General features: G+C 36.0%; 1 protein-coding gene across 2 annotated transcripts in view; it reads left to right on the forward strand.

The window, feature by feature from the left end:
• Positions 1 to 20,853, forward strand: part of KIF15 (kinesin family member 15) — a 58,330-nt gene that overhangs the window by 6,776 nt on the left and 30,701 nt on the right. For both annotated transcript variants that reach the window (XM_073333137.1, XM_073333136.1), the window contains 18 exons: positions 635 to 818; positions 1,527 to 1,603; positions 2,179 to 2,216; positions 3,479 to 3,576; positions 3,960 to 4,139; positions 5,011 to 5,220; positions 5,339 to 5,464; positions 7,396 to 7,518; positions 8,354 to 8,477; positions 11,234 to 11,325; positions 11,794 to 12,003; positions 13,353 to 13,530; positions 14,378 to 14,519; positions 15,900 to 16,041; positions 16,901 to 17,095; positions 18,095 to 18,202; positions 19,457 to 19,562; positions 20,686 to 20,851. In XM_073333137.1, the coding sequence (XP_073189238.1) occupies positions 635 to 818; positions 1,527 to 1,603; positions 2,179 to 2,216; positions 3,479 to 3,576; positions 3,960 to 4,139; positions 5,011 to 5,220; positions 5,339 to 5,464; positions 7,396 to 7,518; positions 8,354 to 8,477; positions 11,234 to 11,325; positions 11,794 to 12,003; positions 13,353 to 13,530; positions 14,378 to 14,519; positions 15,900 to 16,041; positions 16,901 to 17,095; positions 18,095 to 18,202; positions 19,457 to 19,562; positions 20,686 to 20,851 (2,499 nt within the window). The remainder of the gene's footprint in view (positions 1 to 634; positions 819 to 1,526; positions 1,604 to 2,178; positions 2,217 to 3,478; positions 3,577 to 3,959; positions 4,140 to 5,010; positions 5,221 to 5,338; positions 5,465 to 7,395; positions 7,519 to 8,353; positions 8,478 to 11,233; positions 11,326 to 11,793; positions 12,004 to 13,352; positions 13,531 to 14,377; positions 14,520 to 15,899; positions 16,042 to 16,900; positions 17,096 to 18,094; positions 18,203 to 19,456; positions 19,563 to 20,685; positions 20,852 to 20,853) is intronic.

Here is a 20,853-nt window from a genome sequence, read left to right on the forward strand (position 1 = left end):
TGAAGTGAGCTGTAGCTCACGAAAGCTTATGCTCAAATAAATTTGTTAGTCTCTAAGGTGCAACAAGTACTCCTAGTCTATAATCAGTTTCTAGAAAAAAATTGAAGAGTGAAGCAATTTACATATCCAGGTTTGAGGCTGTCATCTCTGTTGACCCAAGAACAGGAATCTACTACCCTAATGTGTATTTTGTATTGCAGTATGTTAAACTTTCAGGGGATCCCTTTTAATATCATGAAATGGTCATATGCAAAACTGTATTTGGACTAATTTCTTGTGTACCCAGAAGGACATACCAGTTAAATGTATAATAGTGATTAGAACATAGGAATTGGCTTACTGGATCAGACTAATGGCCCATTCAGGCAACTATCCTGTTTCCTACAGTGGCCACCACCAAATGCTTCAGAGGAAGGTGCAGGAAACTTTGCATTAAACAGATATGGGACAATAAATCCCCTGCAGTAGGTCTCTTCCTAATCTCTTATAGAGATTATCTAGTTTAGTACAACTTCAGGGTAAACCTCTGCATGAGTTTCCCCACTCAGTCTGACTTCTCTAATTTCATATATTTTCTCAAATAACTGACAGAGCTGTGTTCAGACAACCTTATCTATAAATATTCCTTCATTAGTACTGAAGGTGATGCCATCAAGGTCTATGTGAGAGTACGACCCCCTTCAGAGGGAGCTGCATTAGCTGATGGGGATCAAGGCTTGTGCTTATCAGTTCTTTCATCAAACACTCTTCGTCTACATTCAAAGCCTGAGCCCAAGATCTTCACTTTTGATCATGTTGCAAATATGGACACAACGCAGGTAATGGCTTTAAAAACGGTTGACAAGCTCACTAAAATATGAAAAAAATGATGGCCATAACTATACAATATCTGTATCAATACCTATTTCCCTGTTTTTTACAGCAACAAGTCTGGCAATGCTCAGTTATAGTTACGCTATCAAGGCAAATTCATTTTCCTCTCCACTGCTTTAAGAATTTCTCTTTTTAAAGTTTTCGTAAGAATTGCTCTTTGCATTTCTACAATGAGATTGATGGGAAATTGTGCTTAATGATAGATGGGATATTATGATCCTATAATATATGATGCTCCTAGAGAAGCATTCTGTATAAGCAAATTACCACTGAAGCCCATTGTTGTAGGCCTAACAATAATATATGACAATAGATGGGAGTAGTAGTTAGGTAATTTATCCTATTCCATAACATAGAGCAATTGATTCAGTACCATAACAAAGTTCACTTACATGTTTTGCAGTCAGCATTAGTAAAGGGTTGTGTGGCCTATTGTTGGTGCATTTGCTTTGTTGTGGGAAAGGGGGGGAGCCAGGTAGTCATTTGATGCATCTAGCCTGGCTATGCATCATTTAATATATAAATACACAAAGTTCTGTATGTAACATTGTTTTATAATATATTTTCTTATACTGGGGAAGAAAGTCTTGTAGAAAGTCTTTTTTATGTTTTTAAAATCTTAATGCCAGCTTCCTTGTCCTTTTTCTCATCAGGAGTCAGTGTTTACAAGTGTAGCCAAAAACATTGTTGAATCTTGTATGAATGGTTACAATGGAACCATCTTTGCATAGTAAGCCATTTACATTTATTTAATATTAAACATGAGTTGTAAAAAATTACTTGCATCAATTAATAGCAACTGATTTAAGTATCAGGGTATAACTTCATGCTCTGGTGTATTTGTTTAAAAAAAAAAAAAAGGCTGCCTTCTCACTTGATACAGCATCTCAAAGAGTGACATGGTGAAACTTTTTGCTATTTACTTGTTGAAGAGTACTTAGCCTCAGAAATGCATATTTAGAAATTATCTGATGCAGTGTGGTTGTAATTGTGTTGGTCTTAGGATATTAGGGCGGTTAAGGTAATATCTTTTATTGGACCAACTTCTGTTGGTGAGAGAGAGAAGCTTTCAAGCTTACACACAGTTTCTTCTGTAATACCCTGGCACCAACATGGCTACAACACTACTTACAACAATGGTAGACTTCAAGTTGACCGTGCGTTGTTACATCTTCAGCTTATGAGAAATGATTTGTCCATGTCAAACTACCAATTTGAATGAAAGATGCAGATCAATGAGGGATGTCACTGCTAGAATAAATTTTGCTTATTTTGAACTTTTGTTTGTTTTCTTTTTCTTTTTAGTGGCCAAACTGGGTCAGGGAAAACTTTTACTATGATGGGTAAGTGTATAAAAGACTCATTTATAATTGTAAGATTTTTTTCTCAATACTAGTTTTGAGATGTGGTTTAGTTTTAAAACTTTTTTTTTATGCTCTGTAAATTATGTGATTTGGTTTTACATTCCTCTGCAGGTAATTTTTTAATCTTATTGTTTTGGGGATTGCATAGCACTCTTAGTGCAGTTTCTGTTTTTCTCACAACATTCCCAGAGAATGGGGATGGATACCATCTTGCCCTCTTTTCTTTGAGGTGAAAAAGTCCATTCCCTATTTTCCAGCTGAAGTAAATAGCCCAATGAAATCAAATGTTTGTAGTCAAGTTGTTTTACAAAATTCTAAAAACATCTTTTTAGTTTCCCCTTTTTGGTTCCCAACCCCTCAATTTCTGGAAAAATATTCTGGTAGGCACCTCTTTTCTACGTTAAATAAATAAATAGAGAGAGACGTTTTCAAAAAGGCTACCTTCCCAATCTGGAATTAAAGGTCCATCTGTATATACAAGGAGTTTACACTATTCTTGTGCTGTTCATAGCACTGGTAATTTTAAATACAACAGGTTTCAGAGTAGCAGCCATGTTAGTCTGTATTCACAAAAAGAAAAGGAGTACTTGTGGCACCTTAGAGACTAACAAATTTATTTGAGCATAAGCTTTCGTGAGCTACAGCTGACTTCATCGGTTGCAGCTCACGAAAGCTTATGCTCAAATAAATTTGTTAGTCTCTAAGGTGCCACAAGTACTCCTTTTCTTTTTTAAATACAACAGTTAGTCAGTCTCCCTTTTTACTTTTAAAGAGGAACAGTTGCCAAAACACCCAACTGAAGGGAGTGTGTGGCTCTGGGACTTGCTAAGAATCGGATGAACAAAGCAATTGAATTACTCTCAATCCTTGAAGTGGTCCCTCCAAACAACGGTTGAGGCAGGCACATTGGTGGGAAGTTTGCACTGCTACTTCTTGGTCTTTGTATGCACCTATTCTGTGAATAAATAGACTTTAGTATCCAGAGCTGTAAATCTCTCGGCCTTTCACAGGCACTAATTTAATTTAGATCTTTTTAAATGTAAGTTGACAAAGCAAAATCAACTGATTATTCAAGAAATAGCTTGATTTCTTCTTTCTTTGTTTTGCCGTGAATGATTGGCTAAAAGATTGGTAGTTGCAGTTTTGTATAATGGTATATGAGAGTGCCAACCAACTGCTGTTATTGAATAGCATTTCTTAATTGAACCTACTAAATTTTATTTTTAATTAAATCTCTTTAGGGCCATCTGACTCTGATAATTTCACACATAACCTGAGAGGAGTTATTCCTCGGAGCTTTGAATATCTCTTTTTTTTAATCGAACGTGAAAAAGAAAAGGTAAAACTTTTATATTTTTGAGGTCACAGGAATGTCTTGCTTATGAAGTAGCTGAATAAATTACATTTTGATTAGTGCTCATGTTCCTTGTGTTATGGCTGTCTTGCATCTACCTTACCATTTTACATTTATTATAGTATCCTTTGTATATTGATAGCTACAAGTGCCAAAAGAAAGATTTAAATTTCTATACTGAAAGTAGCTATCTTTCTAGGTAAAAAAAATTGCCCTTTGGGCACCATAAATGGTGTTAAGGTACAATATATATCAATAATAACTTTATACCTTTATGAAGGAAATGAAACAAACCACTGCCATACTGTGTTAGAGACCAGCTCTCATAAAAGCTATACATCTATAGTAGAAGTTTTCATGTTTTACAGGCTGGTACTGGTAAGAGTTTTCTCTGTAAGTGCTCGTTTATTGAAATCTACAATGAACAGATATTTGACTTGCTGGATTCTGCTTCAGCTGGACTCTTTCTCAGGGAACATATCAAGAAGGGAGTCTTTGTCGTTGGTGCTGTGGAGCAGGTGTTAACCTCTGCTGCTGAAGCATATCAGGTAGTCTGTTTCATGCTGTTTGATATCTGGACATTGCTCTCTCAGCAACATTGTACAATATTAGATCTAGCAAAAATTAAAGTGCGTAAAAATAAAATGCTGATTTCTGTTTCTACAAAGTATTTTTCAAAAGATCATCTATAAACAGAGAAATATTTGGTTTGTTCTAACTTTTCTCCAAAGCATGCATGTTCCACATCAGTCCTTGGTGAATGTTGGAGATTATGAAAGTTGTAAGGTTTGGGGAGTATAAAAATGCACTGATGATAATCTTCTGCTGATGTTTGCAGTGGACCTCAGTGGTATAGTAGCAGGTTTTTGTCCCACTACACTGTTGTTCCAGATATCCTTCACACTGTACGTCCAGGTGTTGAGTAAGCCTTACTCTTCTAATGATCACAGCACATGGATTTAAAAGGTTTTATTTGTACAATGTTAACATATTTGTATAAACACATAAAAAGGGAAAATAGAACTTTTGGAAAACAAAAGGACATTTTATATAGCAAAGACTTGGAAAGTCATATCAGTGAGTTGGCAGTCAAAATGTAGCATAGCAATTTTTAAACTAAAGAAATTGTAAAACATGCAATTGGGTTGACAAGAGTAAAGGGAAGTGAATATTTAATTATTTCTAAACCAAAAAGCTAATGTTCAAATCATAAACATTGTGATACTCATTAGGATTTCTAACTGTATTAAATTTTTATATGAAGATATTCTGGTGCTAAAAGTCAGTGGTTGTAATGGTTTATTGAAAGGCCTCATACTGGAATATGTTTACTCTCTGCTTCACCCATTGTATCTGAGTGTTGGGATCACTCTGAAATATACTAGATGGTGCTATTTGGTGTCTCTTCTTGCTGCTAAGGTGTTAACTATGGGCTGGAGAAATCGCCGTGTAGCATCTACCTCAATGAATAGAGAATCCTCAAGATCGCATGCGGTCTTCACTATTACTGTAGATTCAATGGAGAAGAACAGTGAAGTTGTTAACATCCGATCCTCCCAGCTGAACTTGGTGGATTTGGCAGGGTCTGAGAGACAAAAAGATACCCATACTGAAGGAGTCAGGTTAAAGGTTGGTGCTACATATCTGTGATTACTTTCTTTTTCTCTTCGATTAAAGATTTTTAAAAAAACACCTTGTTTTAATCAGGACAGTTGTCTTCTCACTTTCAGTCTCTTGTATGTTTTAGGAGGCAGGTAACATAAACCGGTCATTAAGCTGCCTGGGCCAAGTGATCACAGCGCTTGTTGATGTGGGTAATGGAAAACAAAGACATATTTGCTACAGGGACTCCAAGCTCACTTTTCTACTACGGGTAACATATAATGTTTAGTTTTCATGTAATATTTTTAAAAAGAAAAACATTGATATTTACACTGAGAAGAGAAAAACTGAGCTCAGTTCAGTAAAATTGGGCTGCTTGTTTTCACTGTTGTGAACGCTTCCTGGAAAATCAATTTCTACATGTCATAGGATTTCAGAATTATTATCCTTTTGTCTATAGTAAGGTTTTAGGATGAATTGTAAGGATCTGAAAAACACAGAGTTTTCAGTTTCTCCCTTTGCTCAAAGTTTGTTTTTTTTTTGAAGAAGGAAAAAGAGAAACTTTGAAAAAGATATTGATAATATCCAGACAACAGAAAGATATTATACTCTGTTGCTGTTACAATGAATGTCTTCAGTTACATGTGCTTTTATTTTAGTGTGTGTGTGTGTGTAATGTATACTAATCTTATTTTAATGAGAGTGGAGGACAAGCTCTATTCCTGTGCGTTATGGAAAAGCCTATATATCACATAAGTGTAATAGTCACTGACTTGAAATGCTTCTAACCTTAAAGGTTTTATATGTCCTCAAAGTAGCCACACAAAATGTTAGCAGGATGTAGCTGGTATTAGCGACTGATAATACTCATCTTCTAATCTTCAGGAAGTTTCTCATTGTATGAAGGCCCCTTAAACTGCAAAGTGATTATGACGATTGAGTGAATTTTAATGTTCTCTGCTGAATACCATCACTAACCAGAATGCATCATTCTGTGACATCTAATACCAAGTCTGATTGCAATCCGTGATAGTATTAGTGATGTCACAGGCATTTGTTTCCTATTCCATTATGACAGCATTCTACCCATTCCTTCTCCAAACACTTTTTCTGTGCAATCTGTCGGTCTTTATCCTCTATTTTAAAGAATTTCTCTCTTTCTCTTTCATATAAGTATAAAAAGTTGAAATTCTGTCTCTGTCCATTTTCTTGTACCCCACTCTTATAAAGAGATCCTCCACTCCAGGTCCTTACCCCCAAACAGAACACCATTGACGTTTGTGAGTCTTCTTGCAGGGCTGGGGTCTTAGATTGTAAGTGCCTTAAGTGATACCTTAGCTGTTATATCTGTACAGATATAAGTGCACCGTCAGCACTCAATAAATAATACTGACATATCTAAAGATCTATATTTAACAGTGAGAAGTTAGTTGTCTCTTTGATCAGTCAGTTTCCAGCCTGTCTGCTAAGACTACCAACAAGTGTCTGTGTGAGTGATTTTTGTGATACTGATGCTTATCCAGTAGAAAATGGAGCCAGGTAATCAACATATTTCACATAGGTAGCCAAATGGCTGGCCTTCAAGTTGGTAATAACTTTCAATTGCTATTGACCAGAGTTCTAAAGTGAAAGATTTGATATCTCATTACAGTTTTCCTGAGTTTCCTTTTGCCAATGGTAGCACACTGCCCAGTTCCAAATTCCTGAAATGATCCTCATTTAATTACAAATCCCTTCACAATATAACAAGATAAGGTTCTTGAAACTAAACTCTTATATATAATTAAGGTTGTGTCCTCCTTTCATAACCAGCTTTGAAATAAAGCTTCAAAAACGAATGTAGAGATTTTTCAAGTAAACCCATTCTAGTCTAAAATTACATACGAAACAACTTGTGAAAGAAGTATTAATTTCTAGGTCTAACCAAAAACCTTCAACTTAAGAAAAGGAGTTCTTGTGGCACCTTAGAGACTAACAAATTTATTTGTGCATAAGCTTTCGTGAGCTACAGCTCACTTCATCGGATGCATTCCACTGAATGCATCCAATGAAGTGAGCTGTAGCTCACGAAAGCTTATGCTCAAATAAATTTGTTAGTCTCTAAGGTGCCACAAGAACTCCTTTTCTTTTTGCGAATACAGACTAACATGGCTGCTACTCTGAAACCTTCAACTTAAGCCAATTTTCATATTTTTCAAACAGGATTCTCTTGGAGGTAATGCAAAAACATGCATAATTGCAAATGTTCATCCTGGATGTAGATGTTTTGGTGAAACTCTGTCCACCCTTAATTTTGCTCAACGAGCAAAGTTGATTAAAAACAAGGTAAAAAATTATTTAATATCTTTACCGTCATGACTTAAACAAATACAATATTTTGTCATTTATATTATATGTTTAAATGTGAACCAATTTATTTTAAGAAACGTTTTTGTTTACTATGGTTAACTCAAATGAAAATCATATTGAAAAAAGAAATTTGCTTGCTTGGGTTTAGAATAACAAAAACTAAATATTTTTAAAAATGGAATTTACTTTTCACTATTTCTGCAGTTTATACTTTATTCAGCATGGACAATGGAAACATACTATTTGCACTCGTTTTTCATGTTCTATTTGTTCTTTGAATCTGCAGCATTCCATGGAAATGTGTAAATTCAAACAAAGCTTTAATTAAATGCTTTCATGATTATTTTAAAGCTTTGTAATGCTGTTTTTCCTACCTAAATTTTGGATGTAAACAGCATGCCATTACCTGTTTAAATGTAGGGTAACTCTTAAGTTCTTTCTGTATCTTGAGCGGGCTTGAATGTATATTGGCTTCTGATTTTGCAGCTATGTAGTCTGTTATATGCTGTTTGCCTTTGTTCAGCCTAAAATTTTCAGGATTAAATTCTAGTTCAGCAAACTGTAGACTAAATTTTCAAGTGTCCATGATTTTCAGATATTAAGAAACTATTGAAGTTGAAGATACTAGAAAACTAAATTGAGCTCTCTCCTGTTTCCAAAGATTCTTCTCTTTTAAAATGGATAGCCATATAGGCAGTTATCTACTGCTTTTCAATATTTGATTCTAATTACCTTCAGAATAGATTGTTTCTGATGTTACTTCATATTAAAAATGTAATCTTATTCTTTGCTTTCAAAATTCCTACAAAAGGCTGTGATAAATGAAGACACCCAAGGGAATGTGAGCCAGCTCCAAGCTGAAGTGAAGAAATTGAAAGAGCAGCTTGCTCAACTTACTTTAGGGCAGTCTACTCAAGATATTTCTATTTCAAGAGGTAGGAGTGTTATACCAATAAAATAGAAACCAGCAGGATCTTATTAAAGGGGAAAAGGCAAAATGCCACATTTATTGTGAATACAGAAAGAATCATAGTAAGCAGTTAGTTATAGCTATAACATTCCATTCAATTTCATATTTATTCACACATTCATACACACACAGGTTCTGCAAGGTTGTTATCATAGTTACCAGCTTTAGAGTTGCTCATGCCAAGCCACTGGCCAGGTGGCCTGAACATGAGGAGGGAGTAGGGCCTTGTCAGATGCTCATCTGACGCTCCTGGAAGTTGGTTTGCAGAATCAGACCCCAAAGTTCTCACTTTCTAGAGTCCATTTTGATAGGAATTTCTTCCTATGCCAGTCTATGGGAATTGCTTCATCATGCTGTTGCTGAATCAATCAGCAGATGTATTAACACAATTAGCAGCTTGCAAGTTTCACACATAGAGGGAGAGAAACAGTACCAAAAACCAAGAGACCTCTTAATTAGTAATACCCTGGAATTTAAACAATGGGGAATGAAACTCATTTGTGATTTTAATACAGAACTTCTTTAATATGATCCAACAGGAGAAACAAAAAGAATAGAAAGCTCCTGAATTCTAGAGCAAAAGGAGATTTTTAAACTGTTCTGTTATTGACTTGCTGAACAAATAGCACCACTTAGTTTTGTATGCCTTAAGGATTATATTTTGCTTAGGCACAACATACTATTTTACACAACTATAATAAGCAAATGTGTCTAATTTTGCAGGAACCTGTGCTAACTAATGATCATTTTGTTTTCATTTTACTCTTACCATACTGTGTGCATTAGGCAAAACTTCTATTAGTTTGATTTTTGTTGTTAATGCCTAGAATTTTCTTCCAGCTTCTAGTTCATAAAGGTGCTGGAAATAAAGCCCTTGAGATAAACCAAAACATTTGTTTATGATTGTCAGTGTGGCGGGGTTCTGTTTTTTCTCATTAGACAAGTTGTTGCACAAGCCTGTTAATTCTGGCTTCCTTTTACTCCAGTTTTTTTGATTTCTCAATGTAATTCCAGGAAAAAATATTTTGTGTGGATGAAAATAAAAAGTTAATCTTATATACAATATAGTAGAGAATAAAGTTAATGGAATTTTTATTACTCTTCAAACTTTACTTGTAGCTTTTCACTGAACTGTTGTATCTCCTGAACAGATGCCGATTATAGTTTCCCACTAAGTGTAGTTCCCTGATTGCAATATGCTGCCCCAGAGTATTTTATTACTATGGTAGCAATCTTGGCTTTGTAATTCTCTTATTGTGTTCCTGTTCCAATTGTGGTCTGATCTTCCCAAGACACAAGGGATTTCGATCCAGCACCAGGAGTTGCTGCATTTAAAAGACTTGGCTAATATTAAACATCCTTGTTCCGTTTTTTGCAAGGAAAAAAAAATCACACATCTGCTATGCACAGGATCAGAGTTTAAATCATAAAAATATGCGAGAATGGTTAACTTGATATTAAATCAGTCACTCATGCTATTATGTCTAGATATAGGCAGAAATCTTAACAATTCCATATTACATCTGTTGCAATCTGCAAAAACTAAAGGATGTTTTAAATCTGTTAAAAATTATCTTATACATTTTAAGAAAAGAAAAATCTTGTCTGAAAACTGACACGATAGACGTAGTCTAAGCAATTAAGAATCTTGGCACACATTTTGAGTTGTAGAAATAAAGATATGGAGTATAATTATCAGTTGATTGTAAAACACAGTGGAAAATATATATATTAACTAGAAATATATATATATATATTAACTAGAAATTATTTTGACGAATTGATTTTTTGAGGGGGTCTGAAACTATAATCAAATTTGACAAATAGCTTCAGTTGAAAAAAGCCATATGTTTCAACTTTTTCATTTTGAAATGTTTTCAGTTTGAAACAGCATTTTGACTTAAAATTTGTTCAATTTAAAAAAAAAAAAACGACACAAACAAGGGTGAAAACACCTGAAATGGTCAAAATGAAATGAGAAATGCAAAAAAAGATTTTCAAATTGATCAAAATGTTTTGCCTTAACTTGAAACGAATCAAAAAACTGAAAAGAGGGGGAAAAACTATATTTTTGAATTAACTCAAAACATTCTGGTTGACTTGAAACAAACTCAAAAAAAAATTTTTTTTTTAATTTGAAGAAAAGATTGTTAAATTGTTTGAGTCAAACTGGAATATTTTTACATTATTTGGTTCTACCCCTAAGCTGAAAAATCAATTATTCACTCAGCTCTAATCATAATGGGATAGTTATTTTGCCCTTTAGATATTATGGTGATTAGTATCCCATAAATATCTATAATCCACTTTATTATGAACAGAATGTAATATTAATGCCAATTTCATGTTATAAAATTTTAAAAAAGCATCTGAAGCTAATTCCATATTTTGCATACTTCCTTTGCTGAACACATGAATTAAAAAAAAAAAAAAAAAGCTAAATTCAAAATCCCTTTACTCATTAGGTACAACTTTGTATGTCAATTATAATTGAGTGAGTAAAGTTTTATATCTCATAAATTGACAGACCCTAATAGTATCATTAGAGGGTGTTCTATAACTATAATGTAAATATGCCCATACGTGTATGTTCAATAAATTATTCTGGGAAAAATGAAGTGTTGGAAATACTCTGTAAATGTGGTTGTTAAACATGAAGGAAAACTTAAATAATTTGTATCTTAATAAATATGGTGATTCATTCTTTAACTTTCTATTAAGCTGCTCTTGGACAAGGTCAGGAAAATACAAATTACATGAACTACTTTCTTGAGGCAATGCTGTTCTTGGAGAAGTCTGAAACTGAAAAGAAGGTAAGAATTCACTGCCTTTTCTCTAGTATGTCCTGCTTATTTTTTGATTAAAGCTAAGGATGAATAAACCTACTGAAGCCCCACTGCAGTTGAGATTGTCCTGCTTTGTTAAATAAATTCTGTTTACAAAGACAGCAAAGTGTAGTTACCATAAGGAGAGATTATACACTAGTAGAATTGTGAATTTTTAAGGTAATGTCCAAGTTTGATAAAGAAAAAACATAAGAAAACTTTGATTAATAATCGGATTGTGCCCCATAGTGAGTTGATTTTTTTTAAAAAAGTCACAAGGTCAGTTTCGCTTACAAAAATATGAATGGGATAATAAAATGTTTTAATTTTGCACATAAAATATTGTTATAGGTAGTATGGTATAACTTGTTTAAGTTTGTGATAAATATATCTATTTGGAGATTGCCATTGTCCTTTTTTCTCCACTACTAAATCAGTACATTTATTTTTTTTAAGACTTTGTTAGAAAAAGTTGCTCAACTAGAAGATCTTTGTGGCAAAAAGGAGAAATTCATTCAGTCCAATAAAATGATAGTTAAGTTCCGGGAGGACCATATAGTTCGCCTGGAGAGATTACACAAAGAGGCTCGTGGCAGTTTAGTGCCCAAAGAACAGGATGATCTGATCAGTGAACTGAGGGAGGAATTGCGGACAGTGAGAGAACAGGTAAATATTTTTACTTATTGTTCCATTCCAAAACAATCTGATGAAGCTCATGAACAACACAAAAAGAAAGAACTTCTTTATTGTTTAAAGATAATGAAACAAATCGATCACTGATGGTATTTAGTTGAAAGGTATCATGAGCACAATCTACCCCAGGGATCGGCAACCTTTGGCACGTGGCCAGTCAGGGAAATCCGCTGGCAGGCCCAGATGGTTTCTTTACCTGCAGCATCCACGGGTTCGGCCGATCGCAGCTCCCACTGGCCGCGGTTTGCCATTCCAGGCCAATGGGGGCCGTGGGAAGTGGCGCAGGCCGGGCTGCGTGCCAAAGGTTGCCAATCCCTGATCTACCCAGTACTCTAAACTGTGAAATTACTGTACTTAATGCTATTTGGTTTAAATCACTGATAGGCTTCCTGATGTTAAGGAACGCTCTTATCACTGCAGTTAGGAAACTCAGCCCTGTTTTAAAAATAGAACAAAAAGACAGACTACTTTAATAATTCTGTAGTTGAGCCTACATATTCTAGGCTAAATTGTGATCCTAATGTTGCTAGAGGAAGAAGTTTATATGTAATGATCAGGATTAAAATTATGTCCCTCCTGCAATACACCTCTATCCTGATATAACACGAGTTTGACTATAACGCGGTAAAGCAGTGCTCGGGGGGGTGGGGCTGCGCGCTCCGGTGGGTCAGTGTGTCTGGCTCCGATGCGCCGTGCTGACCGGCATGTTAAGGGTGCTGGGCCAGGGCCGAGAGGTTGGATAAGGGGCAGAGGGTCTCGGGGGAGGCGGTCAGGGAGCAGGGGGGGTTGGATGGTTCAGAGGTTCTGGGGGCGGGGCAGTTGGGACAGAGAGCAGGGGGCGGTTGGATGGGTCAGGGGTTCTGAGGGGTTAGTCGGGGCGGAAAGTGACTATTAATAACGGAAATGCTCGAGGCCAAAGCAAGTTCGATATAATGCAGTTTCCCCTATAACGTGGTAAGATTTTTTGGCTCCTGAGGACCGCGTGATATTGGGATAGAGGTGTACTACAGAATGTTTAAAAATTGAATTTATTGATTAATTCCTTGATCATTACTTACTCACGTATTCACATTTTGAGAGTAAATTCCAGTGAAGTAATAAAACCAGTTTCCAGCTCTTTAAGAAATCTGAACAGTCCTCCTTGGTTTAGGGAAGCCCTCTTTTTCTTTTCCTTTTTTTCTTTTCCTTTACAATTTAATGCTTGTGAAAGGTGACAGATTGGCAGCCTTCTATACTGAATCCTCCGTGAAATAGCCTTTTTTGTAAACTACTTTGCTTTTTTGCAACACTTCAACAAATATCCGCATGTCACATATGCACAGATGGAACAACACCCACGAATTGCTAAGTATGCCATGGAGAATCACAGCCTCAGAGAGGAGAACAAACGACTTCGTTCCTTACAGTCAGTGAAAAGGGCTGAAGAACTTGATGCTCAGACCATTGCAGAACTAGAAAAAGCTTTCTTGGAGGCTTCAGCCACAGAGAAAAATAATGGAGGTAAAAATACACTATGACATATTCCTTTCATAAGCTAATACTCATTTTTAAAATGTAATAGTCTATTTTTGAGAAATCCTAAGTATTTTCATTAGCACTTAAAGTATTTTAAGTGGCAGTGCTTCTAATGATCATATGAATTTGATGATTTAACATTCTTCTTTATTAAATTCATATTTTAACATTTTTAAAATGAAAAACTTATGATGTTGCATAAGCAATGTTTGTCTAAACATAATACAAAATGCACACATCTCAATGTGAAACACTTTTGCAAAACTTATATTTTAATTGTTAAACTTTTCATCAATTTAATCTACCACATGGTAGTGTTAAAAACATTCTTTAAAAGTGCCCTTCTTCAGTGCATGTGATAATACTGTATAGTAATTTGCAATACATATTCATTTTCTATTTCATCCTTTTTTGTGATGCAAAAAAATTTGACAATGGTTAAACCACTAGTGTGCTGCAACCATTGTCTGTCATACTGACCAATGTTGTCTAACTGTTTCCCTGTTCTTCCTGATCAGTCTGAGTGTATCCATCTGTTGTCTCGTTCTTTATGTTTAGGTTGTAAGCTCTTTGGAGCAGGAACAGTCTTTCTCTTCTCTTTTTGCACAGCACCTAACACAGTGGGATTGTGCTTCATGACTAGCTGTTACAGTAATACCAATAATAAAAATAATTACATAATCCACATGAACATAAGCACTATTGTTTGTGTCCAGTTGGCTTAGTCTGAGTTGCTGAAATGTTCAAAAAATTGTTCTTATTTTATTGATAGAGCTTATTATGATTGTGAGTTCAGGATTATATCAGAGGATATCTGTTGTTTGTTTTTTAGGTCATCAGTTGTATTCCACCACTACATCCACAGAAAGCAATTCACTGGTGTCTTTTGAAAGGTTGAAAGCACGCCTGCTGCATACTCAGAGTGAACTGGAAAGTTCAAAACAAGAATATGAAGAATTTAAAGAGCTAACTAAGTGAGAGGAAACAATGTAGAAATGTTTTAAACTAATATTCTTCTGAAAAATATATTTTTCTAGGATAGACCTGTATTTATATTCTTCTGTGGTCAAATCCTGGACCCAGAATACAACCCAAGTAAATTTGTCTTCTAGAGAGAGTCAGAGTGAGGGGAGAAAGGGAAAACATAATCCTCCCCATATCATCACAGTCTACTGAGCAACAGTTTACAGACATCACATTAGTCTTGTATATTTGGAGATCTACTTACCCTGCTCCTGCTTCTTCACATTAGGATGTAGGTAGTCCCTGCAGAGCAGATCTTTATGGCGTGCAGTCTCCCCAAACCCTGATCTGTATAGTAGAAGTCCACTTGGCTACAAAGGGAGGGCTGAACCCATTGTGTTTTACTTTTTCATGATTTTGCCCTGAGCCCCAGCAGATGCCTCCTGCAGGGCTGAAGTCCCTAGCCCCACCACCCTGTCACAGGGCAGAAGCCCCGAGTTCCCCTCCCTCCAGCCTGGTAGGCGGAGAATGGGGAGGGGGGCAGAGAGGCACCATGAAGGAACCTACATTTAAAAAACCCATATATTAAAGCTTAAATAGTTTTAGCCACAAACTTAATGGTTCAGCAAATATGTTGGACACCAGTTTCTACTCTGTCCTGAGCAGCAGTAAGCTGAGATCCTGCTCCCATTGATGCTTATGAAGTTTTGTTATTGACTCTGAGATCAGAATGGGAAGTGGATGGTGGTAACACTAAACACAAACAATCCATGCTTGCACGAGACTCTTGACACTGCAGTGATGTGAATGATGCCAGCTATCACACTACTGACATACATACAGAGCAGCTAAATATTATACAGTGAAAGATCTTCCCAAATTTCCACTTACCTTTAATAACATTCTTAAGTATTTATTTTAACAAGTCAAAGTATTCTTAATAATACTTGGAAAAAATGTTTAGAGGTTTTTATTAATCTTGTTGCGCTTCAGTTCAGGTTTCTGATTCACATGTAACTGTGGATAACATCATTAATGCTTAAAGTTTTGGTATGGGTGATGTGATCTGTTCTTTAGAGGAAACAAAAAGCTCTGAACTCAGGTGTTGCTGGATAAAGGAGGAAGCGATTTTTCCATTTTAAGGCTGTGTTTAAGTGTGCATATATTTTTTTAATTATGTGATCACAAAGCAGCTTTTAATAGCTCTTTTAATGGGGTCCCCACTGATCCTATAAATAGCATAATCTCAAAATTGAAATATTTTGATGGCTTGGATGAAAGTGTATGGAATTGTTTTTCAGTGTGACAATTACACAGCACCTTACTGTCAGACTAATGATAGAGTGCATGATGACTTTTGGGCTTTGTGGTAAAATCTTATGTCTAAACAGGAAAAGGCATCTGGAAATGGAGTCAGAACTTCAATCCCTTCAGAAAGCAAACCAGCATCTTGAAAATATTTTGGAGGCAACCAAGGCACACAAACGTCATGAAGTCTCTCAATTGAATAAAATGCACAGAGAAACTATTAAGGTACAGGAATATGTTAATGAGAGGTTGTAAATACAGCGGTATATAGTTACATATGAGTTGGATGAAACAAAAGATTTCTTTAGTAAAAATCAGAGTGTAAGATACTTAGCCTGACAAGTTTTCCAGTATATAAACTCGCTATATGATTAAAGTGATATCTTCATTTCTATCTCTTGTTCTGAAATACTTCCTGATGCACTACTGCTTGTAACTGAGTTGTGAATCAGAAAAACATGCAGTTGTGTGGAATGTAATTGACCAGCTTTGACCATTTTACTTTATCCTGTATTTTGTTTATAGAATTATGAAATGTGTTACACTATAATTAAGGCTACGATTTTGTCACGGAAGTCATGGATTCTGTGACTTCCAAAGACCTCCGTGACTTCAGGCGGCTGGAAGCTGCAGGGTCCCGCCACCACCCGCAGCGGCCAGGAGCTGCGGGGTTCCCCTGCCACCTGAGGCCCCTGGATCTCCCTAGTGGCAGGGGGAACCCCAAAGCTCCTCTCTACCGCAGGTGCCGGGGGGACCCTTCAGCTTCCAGCCGCCACAGGCGGAAGAGGACCCCACAGCTCTGAGTCGCGGGGTGGAGGAGGACCCTGGAGCTCCAAGCCCCCATCGTGGTGGGGGCCCCAGAGCTCCCAGCTGACCCCGACATCTGCCCAGCAGCTCCCCATTTTGTCATGGATATTTTTAGTAAAAGTCAGGGACAGGTCACGGTCAATAAAGAAAAAATTCACAGAAGCCTGTGACCTGTCTGTGATTCTTACTAAAAATATCCGTGACACAATCTTTGCCTTAACTATAATCTGTCTATTTTATATTTAAACTAATGCTTCCTTCATAATTTCTGCAACAGAGTATGACTACTCCGACAAAGGCTTACCAACTAAGGTCTCGTCTGGTGCCACGAATAAGCCCTGAAATCTTGGTCTGTGATTCCATGGATATTCAGAGTTCAGGGGAGGTGGATAATATTTTCAATGAGCCAGTTCCTCCGGAGATGAATGAACAAGCTTATGAGGCCATTGCTGAGGAGCTCAGAATGGTGCAGGTAAATCTTCAGAATAAGAGTGGAAGTGCATATGTAATTGTTTTGTTTGGGGTTTTTTTACAAAAGCATGTTTTGATACTCATTGAGTAATATCATTTTTTCACCAAAAATAACTTTTGATTTTAATGTAACAATTCACTTATAAAACCAAAGTAAGTGTTTAATAAATATTTTAGTAAATTATTGTGATGCCTAGTAGCATGCTATACTGTACTTATGCACCCTTAGCATTTCCAGTGTAAATGCCACTAAGAGAGTTCACACTTGTTATGCATTTTCTCTGTCTACATGTTATTCATTTATATTTTGTGAGAAGTTTTAGTTTAGCAGAAATGGCACACTCCTGGGCATTTAAACCTGAATACTCAAACCAAACTGTTCCATCACAGGGAGACTCAGGCAGAGGGGCCACCACCATTCAAAACTGTGGCTTAGTTCAAAGCTAGAAGAGACTGCACTATCTGAGAACCTGTTTAAAAACTGTGTAAAACCTCAGTCCTTTTATCCTTCTTTTAAATTTCCTGAAAAGAGATGCTTTTGCCATAGAAGAGCAAAGCAAAGTGTCTGAGATAATCTTGATAATGTGGCTCTAATTTTCATTAATATGAAAACTTGTATATAACAGAACTCCTTGCTGAACTGCCCTCAAACATTTCATATAGCTCACAGATCTTCCCAGAAATCTCTAGTCCATTTTTGTCTATTCTGAAGAGCAGAATACATCAAACTTATACATACATACATAAAGTTAAGAATGTGCATGTTTGCAGGATTGGATCACATTTTTGTATTTTGCTTTGAGGGATCTCCCAGAGATCTGGGAGTAAAGGATATCCCTGTGGTACTGATAAACCAATAGTTCTCTCTCTGAATGCTTCAAGCCATAAAGACAAAAATCTTGACTGTTTTAAGTATTTGGTGTACACAGGTCTGACCATATGCCATGTGAAAATAATGGGAAGAGAAGCTTTCTAATTATGCATGTCTGCCATCTTACAGGAACAACTGAGCACTCTTCAGATCAAGCTAGATGAGGAAGAAAGTAAGAACTTAAAACTTCAGCAACATATTGATAAACTAGAGCATCATTCTGCACAAATGCAGGAGGTGAGGTAGCTGTGTAAATCAAATTTTTGTGAGAGTATATACAAAAGAGGTGAATATCAATCACATTTCTCAGCTATTTTCAGGCCCCTGTTTAGTGAATTTTAAAATATTACTTGGATTTTTAAGAGGCAAAACTGCTAAAATTATAACACTAGAACTGAGCAGAAAGACCAGCTAGACAACAGCCAGCATCAGTGCTTTCTAAAACTTATTTTGAAATATTTAAAGCTGCTTGATCATAGAGTAAAAGTATAAATGGCGAGGCACTCAGGATGCCTACTGGTGGTGTTTTTTGCCCAATTTCATGATGTGTGGTAAATTATCAGTTGTCACCAAAAAATATTTTCTCTAAAATTTTGCAGTGCTAAAAATACTCCTAGTTCTAGCTGTGAATGAACAAAACTGTCATTACTACATATAAAGTGTACAGGTCCTCTTTATTTTTCTATTTATGGATCTACCCAGCCTAACTAACCAAAAAGTTGTGTGGAATATTTTTCTGCAATGTGTAACACATACGATACAGCACGCCCCGTGATCTTGAGTTAAGTCACTTAATCTCTTCTCAGCCCCCTTACCTCCCTATAGTGGTTATCTATCTCATTAAGAGTTTGGGAAGATTGTAAAGTTCACTGAAGACAAAATACACATTTTAGGTGTGAGGAATTATTCCACTGAATGATACAATTCACTTTTGTTGATAGGCAGAGCTTATAAATGGTGAACTCACCTTAAAATTAAGGAATAGATTTTTAGGGTAATGCCATAAAGCAGATAACATGCTCTCTTTGTGGTATAGTGGGAGTTGTAGTGGAAGAGTAGAAAAGATGAGTGTGGCAAAGGAAAGATGGGATTGACAGAGAAGAGCATCAGTCTTCCTCCACACTTCCACTACTTCAGCTCAGGAGCAGATTTGAAGTTCTAAATTATCAGGTGAAGGGTACTTAAAGTGAGGCTGATAGGTCCTTTTTTCATCTCAGATTGCTTCCTCAGTTACTTCAGTAGTTCTTCTTGCTCTATGGGCTTCCAATTTACTGAGCTATTCGCAACCATAACACACTTGAATGTTCAGGACTCATGTGATTGGTTTGATTATAAATATCCAAAATAACTTTCTCAGCATACAGAGAAATGCATCTTACATAGTCAGAGCTGGAAAATACACAACACATAAAAATATTTCTATTATTTCAACTAAGATTTATACACTCCTATACTTCTCTTCCATTTTTAAATTTTATTTCTCTTCTAAAGCTATTCTCATCAGAAAGAAGTGACTGGAATAAAGAACAGCAGGAGCTCCTTGGACAGATAACATTTCTCAAAACACAACTTCAAGATGCTCAAAGCAAGACAGATAGTAAGTCCGTGTAGCACTGAAATGCTGTTTGAATTTCTCAAGAGGTTTCATGTTTTGAAGCTACTATGACAAATACTGAATAACTGCTTTGGTTGGGTAATGAGTTGTATATAATTCTGTCCTACGAGTAATTTTTCCTGTCCATTTTTGATCAACCTGCATAGCTGGTCATAGAGTTTAAGGCCAGAAAAGGCCATCAGATCATCTACTCTGACCTCCTCTATATCACAGGATCTCCAGTTATAGACAATGGAAGGAGATGATTCATCCTAAGTGAATATGGAGTATTGTTTTAGAAGATTAAAATTAAAATAATAAAAAGGAAAAAGGTGAATGGTCATTCTACCAAGCTGCAGTCCCAGATTCAGGAGCAACTTTTAACCTTCCTTCTTATTTGTTCCCTTCTATCATTTTAAGTTTTTAAAAAATGTCTTCACTTGTCTTAACTCCCTCTGGTGTCAGTCTGCTAGAATGCCTGCATTATATTCTGAGGGCATACATACCTATGTATTTTTGACATTTCCAGTTAGATTAGTTAGACAACTAGAAATATAGTCATGTTTGAACTCGTTTTCCTGATACAGCTAGTATAGAAGCAGTTGGACTTTTCTTTTTCCATATTATACTAAGCTAATAATGTATGAGAAATATAGAATATTTAAAACTCACAAGTGTGGTAAACAGGTACACCTACTTAAGATGACTTTTAAAAATACAAAATACAGTAAAATGTGAGAACACTTAAACAATAAGCAAGTTCTAAATCTACCCTCCAATAAAATAAAAATCTACGCTCTACTGCCAAAAAATTAAATAGGGTTAACATGCATTTAGTTTACCAATTCTGAGTTACAATTACGTGCCCACCTCCTAGCATCCTTTTGATTCAGTGTACACTTTTTCTGCAAGTCAGTACTTCACTGAGCATTCTTTGCCTCTTTTTTTCTCCTTCAGTTTATTTTTCTCCACAGTTTTTTTGAGGAAATGGCCATTTTTACTGAGAATAATATGTAGTTTAGTTTAATTTTCAAATAAGATTTTTCAACATCCCTGATATTGCATCTGCAAGTGAGCAGTTTTATAAATTAACAAAACCTCATACATTTCTACATGTTTTTGACAGTATTAAAAAGTGAAGTCCATGACTTACGCGTAGTCCTGCAGTCTGCAGACAAGGAGCTGTCTGCTGTAAAGATGGAGTATAACACCTTCAGAGAAAAACAAGAGAAGGAAATGAGTCAGCTCTCTATGAGACACATGGATGTACAACTCCAACTGGATAATGTTAGGT

This window comes from Lepidochelys kempii, chromosome 2 (genome assembly GCF_965140265.1).
Source record: "Lepidochelys kempii isolate rLepKem1 chromosome 2, rLepKem1.hap2, whole genome shotgun sequence".
NCBI classification, from domain to species: domain Eukaryota; kingdom Metazoa; phylum Chordata; order Testudines; family Cheloniidae; genus Lepidochelys; species Lepidochelys kempii.